The sequence below is a fragment of the Mizuhopecten yessoensis genome, unplaced genomic scaffold (genome assembly GCF_002113885.1).
Source record: "Mizuhopecten yessoensis strain PY_sf001 unplaced genomic scaffold, ASM211388v2 scaffold4231, whole genome shotgun sequence".
Taxonomy (NCBI): domain Eukaryota; kingdom Metazoa; phylum Mollusca; class Bivalvia; order Pectinida; family Pectinidae; genus Mizuhopecten; species Mizuhopecten yessoensis.
In genome coordinates this window covers 632,188-643,869 of record NW_018405441.1, presented here as the reverse complement: position 1 = coordinate 643,869, position 11,682 = coordinate 632,188, and the positions used below count along the sequence as shown (strand labels likewise).

At 34.7% G+C, this 11,682-nt stretch overlaps 1 protein-coding gene across 1 annotated transcript in view; it reads left to right on the top strand.

Moving 5' to 3' along the window:
• The first annotated feature begins 2,501 nt into the window (after positions 1–2,501).
• The window catches only part of LOC110448743 (glutaredoxin-3-like), a 15,442-nt gene continuing 6,261 nt past the window's right edge, over positions 2,502–11,682 (top strand). Inside the window, exons 1-8 of the mRNA XM_021495164.1 lie at positions 2,502–2,607; positions 4,376–4,490; positions 5,509–5,583; positions 6,024–6,143; positions 6,260–6,344; positions 6,709–6,798; positions 7,377–7,521; positions 8,893–9,003. Of these exons, the coding sequence (XP_021350839.1) occupies positions 2,543–2,607; positions 4,376–4,490; positions 5,509–5,583; positions 6,024–6,143; positions 6,260–6,344; positions 6,709–6,798; positions 7,377–7,521; positions 8,893–9,003 (806 nt within the window). The 5' untranslated portion in view covers positions 2,502–2,542. The remainder of the gene's footprint in view (positions 2,608–4,375; positions 4,491–5,508; positions 5,584–6,023; positions 6,144–6,259; positions 6,345–6,708; positions 6,799–7,376; positions 7,522–8,892; positions 9,004–11,682) is intronic.

Below are 11,682 nucleotides of genomic sequence, written 5' to 3'. Positions count from 1 at the left end.
ACATATCAGATGGATAAGTATAAACCTCCAAACAAGTCACTAACTAACGTGTTACTACTTGTTCCAATGAGTTGTAGGGCCAGTCAAAACGAAGAAGCCGTTACTCAAAAGTTACTTACTTAGATATATATCCACGTCAATGATATAATGATAACATATAAATCATCGACATTCAGTAAGAGTGGCAATATTTCGACGTTTCTCAATCAAATAGAAACATCTTGGTGACTATATAGGTAGTGAACATGTTTCATTATTTACAGTTTGTTCCCTGTCTTCATTTTGATATGAATCATACGTGTACGCACAAATAGATAAATACGCATTCACATTTAATTACGACTGAATTAAGATTGAATTCACCTAGGACAAGCCATACCCTTACTCAACATTTCGATACAAAAGGAGTATCATGATGATTTCATTTCAGATGGAAGCAGGAAGAAAGCTGAAAAAGGTATAGTGAAAAATATACTTATCTTCATATCGGCCTTACACATACATCTTACGAAATACCATCCTGTGTAGTAACTTACAACTACACAACAACTGTACCACGTCCATCTTCGTTGGATAAAAGGTCGTATTTCAAGCGATAAAAAGTGTCCCTTTAATTCGGACCGGAAAATCGAAGCGTTTAACAAGGAGAGTCAAAAATGTGTACCATTTTTCGTGTTCAAAGGACTCTCAATCTTAAAGGACCATTCCCGAAAATACTCAGACATCGTCGCATAATAATTTTGATACTAGTAATATGTAGATGACCAACAAACACGTGTCTTGCTGGAATGGAATCAATGGAGAAACTGTAATAAACAACAGCGTTGATTTTTATGGGAATAATTTGCAAAAGACAAATATAATTTTCATTTTTTTCATTAAAAAAGTCTATAGAATCATGCATTTCACACGTAATTATATTATCTAGTTTTATTGCTGATTATTATTGAGGCTTATTATGATAACATTGACTATAATATCTGCAAAGTTCAAACATTCAATGTTTTGTTTATGTACCTAATGAAGCTGAATGTCCAGAATGCGGCCTTATGAAGGCCTGTGTCGCTGACCATCTCCGGAGGGTGCAAGGTTGGGGCACAGAGGACCCTATAAAATGGCGCTACAAGTCGTTAGTCACAGCTTTCAGACAATAGGGACTACAAACCGTCACAAGATGCTGTAAACGGCAAAGGAAACTGCCATTGTAAAAAACAATTAAGTCAAACCGGAAAAATAAAAAAAAAAAAACCCTGTCATGTGTCTCTAAATGATGATAATGATGATTATTACAAATTGCAATGCACAAAACCATTTTTTTTTAAATTGACATTGTGTCTACCATTGAGAATTCTAAGAGAATTCTAAAACATAACTATATTTATTAAGGCCAGACAACGACAACGTCAGGGCAACCAAGATCAAGAAAAGAATGTGCCCACTTCCGGAATGTGGACTATAGTAAAACAACCCGTGGTCCACTTCCAGAAGTACCACAAACTTAAAAAGAATTCGCCAGGGCTGAACAAAGCATTGCTGATGCTTCAGAATTCAAGCAAATCAGGTCACTGTTCATTAGTTATAATGTATAGCATTTATTTGTATTTTTACATTTAGAAATTTAGGAAACAAATAATCACTAATCGCCGGAATTGCTACATATGGGAGAATTACAGGATTATTACTCGGGAGAATTATTTCATAGTAAACGTAAATAAATGCAATGGGAAGAAAATGATTAATTGTAAGATTCTTTTTTGGTTTCGCAAACACAACCAAGTACAGCGGTTATTTTGGCTTTGAAATTGTGATCAAGAAATAAAAACTTGTGTAGTTTATATGGCATTACTACCCCAACAAGGGACGTCTAATCAGTTGTATTTTTGTATTTCACGTCGAGAGATTTTTACTATAAATGCATCATAGAAATGTATGATTTTCTTTTGCAGCACAAGGGACAGATTCTGTCGAGTTTGAGAAGTTCCTCCTGACGCCCAAGTGAAGTTCATGATTCGCATACAACGAATTACATCGTAACATAGTCATTTAGTTTAATAATGTAAATAACTCAATATATCAACAATAACATACTTCGATGAGAGTGTTAACATTTCAACTAAAGCGACATCAATACATGTACATATCAAAACCATATTTCCTATGTAGCATCGTTGGTTCCATTGTTATATGAATTAAGAACTGTGTAAAAAAAAAGTCTGTTACTCCCCTTTTGGCTGGATATAAAACAGAGAAGTTAAAAGAAGTATTTGAAAATCTTTTCTTCCCGAACAGTTGATCATGTTTCAACAATATTGAAAAAAGGCGTACAGAACCAGGAATCAACTCTTGTCGAAAAGAAGGTGTTCTTCACTGGATCCTGAAAACACTGCCGAAACTGTGAAATAATTCGAAATACAGAGGTCACACTTATGAAAAATGTGTTGCCACTATTGTTCAAATTTCAAAGTGGCCGAAACAGGCCCTCTTGACCTCTTTGTAAAGTTATCTCCCTTTAAAGAAATCTTTTCATCAAACAAATATTGCAATGGCCGCTGTACGCGAAATCGTCGATGTGAAATCCTTCGAAGAAGTTTTAAACAGTTCTGGGAGGTTTGTTATTTGTAAACTCCTCTTTGCAATGATATATTTAATTTATTTTTACGAACCTGTATGATCAAAGCATGCGTATACACTGTCATATACAGTCTGGAGTACATCCGATCGTAACAGTGGGCCATTTTTCAAAGGTTTACATTCCGCTGTATCATTGTTTGTATGTGGTCGGGCTACTATATGTATCTTACTGTTGCTCAGTAACTTCTAGAGTAATGGTCAATAAATGAATAACTTCTTATACCTAATGATGACTTACTCCAACATAATGATTGTAAATCATGTCATTAGCAGTATGGGTATTGTACAGGTTGGCAGTCCACGGGATTGAGTAATGCACTAATGGGACAAACATATTTTGTTTTACCAACTCGCCATCTTCGTTCGTCCTACATACATATTGTCATAGTTGGCTTTAATAGATTTAAAAAGAAATGTAACCATTTTGTTCTATTCCATATTTCTGTCATGTGTATAGGCTTAGAGTTTTAGAGTATCCTGTTGAAGTTGAAGTGTAAAATGGGTTTCCAGTGTTGCGTCACAATTGGGTCGATAAATGTGTGGCAGATTTTAATTGTACCTATAGGATTACGGTCGGCTTCTAGCTTCGATTAAGAGGGAATTTTCTCTTTAACTCAGTGGTAGAGCATCCGTCTAAGAACTTAGGGATGGCAGGTTCGATCCCCGGTCGAAGCACATGTACACTGCTGTCTTCCTGTATATGAATGGTGACAGGGAGTTACAACCTGGGTTGTGGTGTTCGAGGGCAAACAAATTTAAAAAGTGGGGAGTAGTGTGGCAGATTTTAATTGTACATAGGATTGCTCTCGGCTTCAAGTTAGAGGGAATTTCCCTTTAGCTCAGTGGTAGAGCATCTGATTACAAACCTATAGGGATAGCGGGTTTGATCCCCGGTGGTAGCACATGTACACCGCCCTTTTTCTGTTACAAATGTGACATCACAAAGTTCCAATCTTCACATCTTCGACAAGTTGGTCACAACACCATATATTGATAATAAATGTTAATCCCGCATTTGGGTAACAGTAACCATTTACAGTAAGCATTTTTATTCATGAAATGGGAAAAAAAGGGTGTCATCCCTTCAAAATAATCCAATAAATAACACAGAGAAGTACATTTTACACAAAAAGCTATTAATTCTTTTGTGCTTTTGTTAAAATGACAAACCATATCACTTACTTTGTTCTCCATTGACTGTTAAATGGGAGCTTTCAGTGCAAATGTGACAGGTGAGCATGATTTCTTTTTGTGTGTTATTTATAGCTACTCTACAACACACTATAAGCAACGAAGGTGATAAAGTTTGTCATTTTCTATCACAAAACTTTAGACAACTAAATGAACATATACACATGTTGTTGTGCACAATTGTACCTCATTGTATTACAGGGAAAGAATGATGCAGTTTTTTGTTCATAATTTTTAAAAGAACCTTTTTTGTTTCCATTTCACTTTTTTCCCTATTTCAGTAATAAAAAATGGTTCTGTAAACAGTAACTGTTTCCCAAGTGCAGAATTATTATTACCCAATTGCAGAGTTGTGCACAACTTGGTGGAAGCTTTTCTTAAATGAAAACGTCTGTAAAGTATTTTATTTTTAAAATCTCTTATCAATAGAAAGCTACCAATGAAACGATTGAGCAGTGCTGTTGTTTGTGTAAATTAAGATTTCTTTAGTTTGTTAAATTAGTTGTGACCTTTCCTCTGACTGTTTGATGTTTTAACATTGTGTACGTTACAGTCAACTGGTGGTAGCACATTTCTCAGCAGCATGGGCTCCTCAATGTCGACAGATGAACGAGGTCCTGGAGGAGCTGAGTAAGGACTCACAGCTGGCAAAATCCCAGTTCCTTAAGGTAACATGGGGATATTATTGTAGCTCCTTTTTGTGGACATTTTTTGATTTCTAAGTTTTGGTTTATTTAATCCTTATAATTATTATGAATAAATATGTTGGACAGGCTTCAACTTTGAAACTGCCACATATAATCATGTTACACATCCAGACTTGCTCAATTATTTACCACTGACCATGTTGATGTTCTGGTTAAAGAGGTCTCGAATTTGAATCCTGTTGTTTTTTTGTGGCATTTTCCCAGTATAATCTGGTTGTACGTTTATGGCATGTACCTCTTCCCATTGATAAGTTGATTTATCCTCGGATATGTATAATACATTTACAGTAAAACCTAATTGTACCACCAACATTTGTACAGAGAAACTTTTGCATTATTGATTTGGCCATACATTGAGACGTTCAATCGTTATATTTACGTTTCCTCATACGACCTGTCTTTTATTGATTAGTCTGATGAGCGTAATATATATTTCCTGCTGCCACAAAACCACACTGGTCCAATTCTTGAACAGCCGCAGATGGCCAGTATCCGACTGAAAACTTTTCAAGCACCGGTCGCCATTAAAAAATGTAACCAGGAGACAACTGTTAAATGCTCTAATTATATGTGCAGAACATTCTCATACAAAAGTAAAAACTAACCTTCCTATTCTGGATGTCTTCATTGTCTGCAAAACCCATCAGAATGAGACTTGTATAAACCAAACAGCAACAAAAAGATGGCGGCTGTTGTACAAATTGATGGCGTCGCTGACTGTAACGGTAGGAGTGGTTGCTGGTCATGTGACCAGATAATGCAGACTGCAGTTACTGTCCAGTAACAGCAAGCTGACTTTCCATGGAGTTAACGGAAAATGGAAAGGGCATACGTAAATAATATAGACATATAAAGGATTTGTAAAGAAAAAATGAAAAAAATGGCTAAGTGGTCACAAGGTGACAAATTGATTTAAGTTCGGCAGATTTTATCATTGTTTAACTGTACCAAAGTATGAACTGTATCAAATTATTTTCAGCTTGAAGCAGAAGACCTTCCAGAGCTGTCTGAAAAATATGAAATAGCAGCTGTACCGACCTTTATATTCTTCAAGGTTAGCAATAACACCTGATTGGTAAAGTGGTAAACATAATCAGATTGGTAATACACACACCATAGCTATTGCTACTTATTAGATTAAATTTGTTAAATGTCGGTCATGTACGAGACTGAATTCCAGACATATTGAGATATTTAAGTATAAATATATATGATCTCCCAACTCTCAGTATTTCTATATGAGTTTATGGCAATCAATGTATTTTGAATTATAAACAATGTGTGTACATAAATATCTTTTTTTTTCTTTAATTACAGAAAGTAATAACAATTATGTTAAAACCCAGTAAACAACCAATACTTTATATTTGCCAATTAAGAATTTTAAATGATTGGAAATATTTGAGATAGAATATCCAGGGATTTTTTTTTTATTCCATCTGAATTATTCAATTTGTCATTTTTAAATACTACTGAAATGTATTTTGGTTTCAGAATAAGTCCAAGTTGGACCGGATTGATGGAGCCAATGCTGCAGAGTTAACTAAGAAAGTGAAAACTTTATCATCCTTAGCAACTGTTCCCTTACCAGACCAACAACCCACCCAAAAACAGGTAACTGTTTATCTATAATGTACTGTACTACAATACACACAAAATATTTTAGATGATGGAAGTCAAGTAAAAGTCATTTGTTTTTGGCTGGTTATGTATACTTATTTAATTTGTAGGATATAAATGAGAGGCTGAAGGTGCTGGTCAGCTGTGCTCCTGTGATGGTCTTCATGAAGGGTGTACCAGAGGAACCAAAGTGTGGTAGGTCTACGCTAAATTGTAGTGGTCTTTTATGACAACCAAGTGTACATACAGAATGATAAACATTTCACTAGCTGTGCACTATGAACCTGTATTCATTTTAACAACATCATTTGATTATCAAGGTAGTTGAAGATAGTTTAATATTTCAGGACTCGGTTGACAACTAGTACAAATTCTAAATGACCAGAGTATTTATTTTAGGATTTAGTCAATGTCTAGTACCAATTTTTAACAACAGGAGTATTTTATTATAGGATTTAGTCAACTTCTGGTACAGATTCTAAATGACCAGAGTTTATTATATTTAGGATTTAATCAACTTCTGGCACCAATTCTTAATGACTAGAGTTTATTATTTCAGGATTCAGTCGGCAGGTGGTACAAATTCTAAATGATCGAAACGTCAAGTTCAGTTCCTTTAATATCCTGGAAGATGAGGATGTAAGACAAGGTAAGTGATCTCGGACTCAAATTTATAATTCACACACATAATGGTCACTGGTCTTTTATTCAGACATATGAGGACATAATGTTTTTGTCACAGTAGCATACATTCAAAGTTATAGTAGTTTCATAGAATATGGTATTTATATTTTATCACATAATGTATTCTGTTATCTAGTGAATATACCCATGTAATATGATCTTATCAGACCAGGGGCCGCAGTGGCCAAGTGGCTAAGGCATCTGACATTCTGCTACCATTAGCCCTCCACCACTGGGTCGCGGGTTCGAGACCTACGTGGAGCACAAAATTTTGATTATATGATAAAAAGGATCTTACACTCGTTTTCATTTCATATGAAATATATGTAACGCGTCACAAATATTTATTTTTGCCTCTGGCTCGCTAAATTGAAAATTTCTTAGACTCACTTTATAAATCTCATACTCATGTAAGATCCTATATACATGTATATGCTGTAAATACTTGACCGTCATTTCCTTGAGATATGAAATGTAAGGAGCTATACAAATGTTGTATAACATTAATTACACTAAAGTTGAACTGGTCCTCTCTATTTGTAGGTTTAAAGAAATATTCTAACTGGCCAACGTACCCTCAGCTCTACGTCAATGGCGATCTCCTCGGGGGACTTGACATTATCAAGGAACTCATCGAGTCAGGAGAGTTTGAGTCTCAACTCCCTGAACAAGTTAAACTTGAAGACAGGTAGAGTTGTCTCCCTTGAAATACTGTCTTGTGAACTTTTTTGTCTGATGTACATTTAGCTTATTTGTCTGTCAGTACATCAATCAGTTTCATGCAAGTTGCCCATTTATAATGTCATCTGATGTTAAAGTGTTTGAAATAGTTGTTGTGATAGTCATGGCATTAGTGATGAAGAAAACTGTTCATTAATTAAGTGATAAATTATACTAACTACTTTACCTTTCCTGCTATCGTGTATTTTATTACACCTCTACTTTATTTACTCTATATAAAAGTAATTGGTTAAATCGAATATATCCCCACTTTCACCTGAGTGTGTTTTAGTCCTGTGTGTTAGTCTGGGAACTAAAACACACCTACACTCAGGTGTTTCTGCCAAGCCAATCAGGCAAGAGGTGGGCAAAGCTTGTTACCAAACTCGGCAGTGACAGGCAAGGTGGGCGGAGCTTGCTACCGAACTCAGAAGCATTTGGCTCCATTGCCATCAAAAGGGTAGTTGGGACGTGAAGTTATACAGCTTATGGTTTACAAATATTTTCTAGTTAAAACTATCTCTCCAGTGTGTATCGGTATAATAAAATTTGTTAAAGTATGGGGTTGAGGGATATAGCAAGTTTCTGGTGTCCCGAGACCAGGTCTATTTCCCGAGGCGAAGCCGAGGGAAATAGGCATGGTCAAGACACCAGAAACTTGCTATATGCCTCAATCCCATACTTTAACTGTATACTAACATCCTCGATATCCAGGGATTAATCTCACTTTCGCTCTCTGCACCGCTGGAATATTTCATAGCAAAATTGAAGGCACGACGATAACTGTTTGATTGGTCTTAGGTTACAAAAACCTGATCAATTGCTAGGCGGATACCTGTCCTTTGAAGATTACAAAGGAGAGATGCCTGACTTCAAAGCCTGTCAATTTTACCGTTGCGTGACCGCAAGATTCTTTAGATGTACATCAAAGGATCAAACTAGTCTTCTCGTCTCGTCCACAAGGGGCTGCACATTGAGCCTTTAATTTTGCTATGACATATTCCAGGGGTGTAGAGAGCGAAAGTGAGCGTAACCCCTGGATGTCGAGGATGTGAGTGTAACCCCTGGATGTCGAGGGTGTGAGCATAACCCCTGGATGTCGAGGATGTGAGTGTAACCCCTGGATGTCGAGGATGTGAGTGTAACCCCTGGATGTCGAGGATGTGAGCATAACCCCTGGATGTCGAGGATGGTATACTAACTACACCTGTACTTTACCTTTCCTGCTATCATATGTCATTATTGTGATGTAATATGTCATTTAATTGTTTTCATCAAAATTATGACCACACCCATGAGATACTGCATGAACAACAAATTTGTGCATTTTATATGTCAGATTGAAATCCCTGATCAACAAAGCCCCAGTGATGCTATTTATGAAAGGCAATCCACAGGTTCCACGATGTGGATTCAGTAGGCAGGTTACAGCCTTGCTGGGGGAGACAGGGTAGGTAACAACAGTTATTGTCAGGTACATTGATAAAGCAGATCAAAAAATTACTAGGTGAAACAGAACATGTAATGGTAGTCATTATCAAATACATTATATTCAGATTATTAGTTTCCTATCAGATGTAGTAGAAATACATTACATGTAAATATTACTATAAACTTGTTTGAGAACTTATGCTTCTTCAAACTTGATGAGAAGGTATATACATATGAAAAAAGTTCTTTCCGTCAATATCTGGTCAAATTAAAGAAAAAATAAACAAACAACAAAGTTGACCATGTTCACTCTTCAGATGCTAAACAACATAGTTGTAATCGTTAGCAATATCGTTACTATGTTGTAATCGTTAGCAATATCGTTACTATGTTGTTATCGTTAGCAGTATCATTACTATGTTGTTATCGTTAGTAGTGTCGTTACTATGTTGTTATCGTTAGTAGTATCGTTACTATGTTGTTATCGTTAGTAGTATCGTTACTATGTTGTTATTGTTAGTAGTGTTGTTACTATGTTGTTATCGTTAGTAGGGTTGTTACTATGTTGTTATTGTTAGTAGTGTTGTTACTATGTTGTTATCGTTAGTAGTGTTGTTACTATGTTGTTATCATTAGTAGTGTTGTTACTATGTTGTTATCGTTAGTAGTGTTGTTACTATGTTGTTATCGTTAGTAGTGTTGTTACTATGTTGTTATCGTTAGTAGTGTTGTTACTATGTTGTTATCGTTAGTAGTGTTGTTACTATGTTGTTATCGTTAGTAGTGTTGTTACTATGTTGTTATCGTTAGTAGTGTTGTTACTATGTTGTTATCGTTAGTAGTGTTGTTACTATGTTGTTATCGTTAGTAGTGTTGTTACTATGTTGTTATCGTTAGTAGTGTTGTTACTATGTTGTTATCGTTAGTAGTGTTGTTACTATGTTGTTATCGTTAGTAGTGTTGTTACTATGTTGTTATCGTTAGTAGTGTTGTTACTATGTTGTTATCGTTAGTAGTGTTGTTACTATGTTGTTATCGTTAGTAGTGTTGTTACTATGTTGTTATCGTTAGTAGTGTTGTTACTATGTTGTTATCGTTAGTAGTGTTGTTACTATGTTGTTATCATTAGTAGTGTTGTTACTATGTTGTTATCATTAGTAGTGTTGTTACTATGTTGTTATCGTTAGTAGTGTTGTTACTATGTTGTTATCGTTAGTAGTGTTGTTACTATGTTGTTATCATTAGTAGTGTTGTTACTATGTTGTTATCATTAGTAGTGTTGTTACTATGTTGTTATCGTTAGTAGTGTTGTTACTATGTTGTTATCGTTAGTAGTGTTGTTACTATGTTGTTATCATTAGTAGTGTTGTTACTATGTTGTTATCATTAGTAGTGTTGTTACTATGTTGTTATCGTTAGTAGTGTTGTTACTATGTTGTTATCGTTAGTAGTGTTGTTACTATGTTGTTATCATTAGTAGTGTTGTTACTATGTTGTTATCGTTAGTAGTGTTGTTACTATGTTGTTATCGTTAGTAGTGTTGTTACTATGTTGTTATCATTAGTAGTGTTGTTACTATGTTGTTATCATTAGTAGTGTTGTTACTATGTTGTTATCGTTAGTAGTGTTGTTACTATGTTGTTATCGTTAGTAGTGTTGTTACTATGTTGTTATCATTAGTAGTGTTGTTACTATGTTGTTATCATTAGTAGTGTTGTTACTATGTTGTTATCGTTAGTAGTGTTGTTACTATGTTGTTATCGTTAGTAGTGTTGTTACTATGTTGTTATCATTAGTAGTGTTGTTACTATGTTGTTATCATTAGTAGTGTTGTTACTATGTTGTTATCGTTAGTAGTGTTGTTACTATGTTGTTATCGTTAGTAGTGTTGTTACTATGTTGTTATCATTAGTAGTGTTGTTACTATGTTGTTATCATTAGTAGTGTTGTTACTATGTTGTTATCGTTAGTAGTGTTGTTACTATGTTGTTATCGTTAGTAGTGTTGTTACTATGTTGTTATCATTAGTAGTGTTGTTACTATGTTGTTATCATTAGTAGTGTTGTTACTATGTTGTTATCGTTAGTAGTGTTGTTACTATGTTGTTATCGTTAGTAGTGTTGTTACTATGTTGTTATCATTAGTAGTGTTGTTACTATGTTGTTATCATTAGTAGTGTTGTTACTATTGTGTTATCGTTAGTAGTGTTGTTACTATGTTGTTATCGTTAGTAGGGTTGTTACTATGTTGTTATCATTAGTAGTGTTGTTACTATTGTGTTATCGTTAGTAGTGTTGTTACTATGTTGTTATCGTTAGTAGGGTTGTTACTATGTTGTTATCATTAGTAGTGTCGTTACTATGTTGTTATTGTTAGTAGTTTCTTACTATGTTGTTATCATTAGTAGTGTTGTTACTATTGTGTTATCGTTAGTAGTGTTGTTACTATGTTGTTATCGTTAGTAGGGTTGTTACTATGTTGTTATCATTAGTAGTGTTGTTACTATGTTGTTATTGTTAGTAGTTTCTTACTATGTTGTTATCATTAGTAGAGTTGTTACTATTGTGTAATCGTTAGTAGTGGTGTTACTATGTTGTTATCGTTAGTAGGGTTGTTACTATGTTGTTATCATTAGTAGTGTTGTTACTATGTTGTTATTGTTAGTAGTTTCTTACTATGTTGTTATCATTAGTAGTGT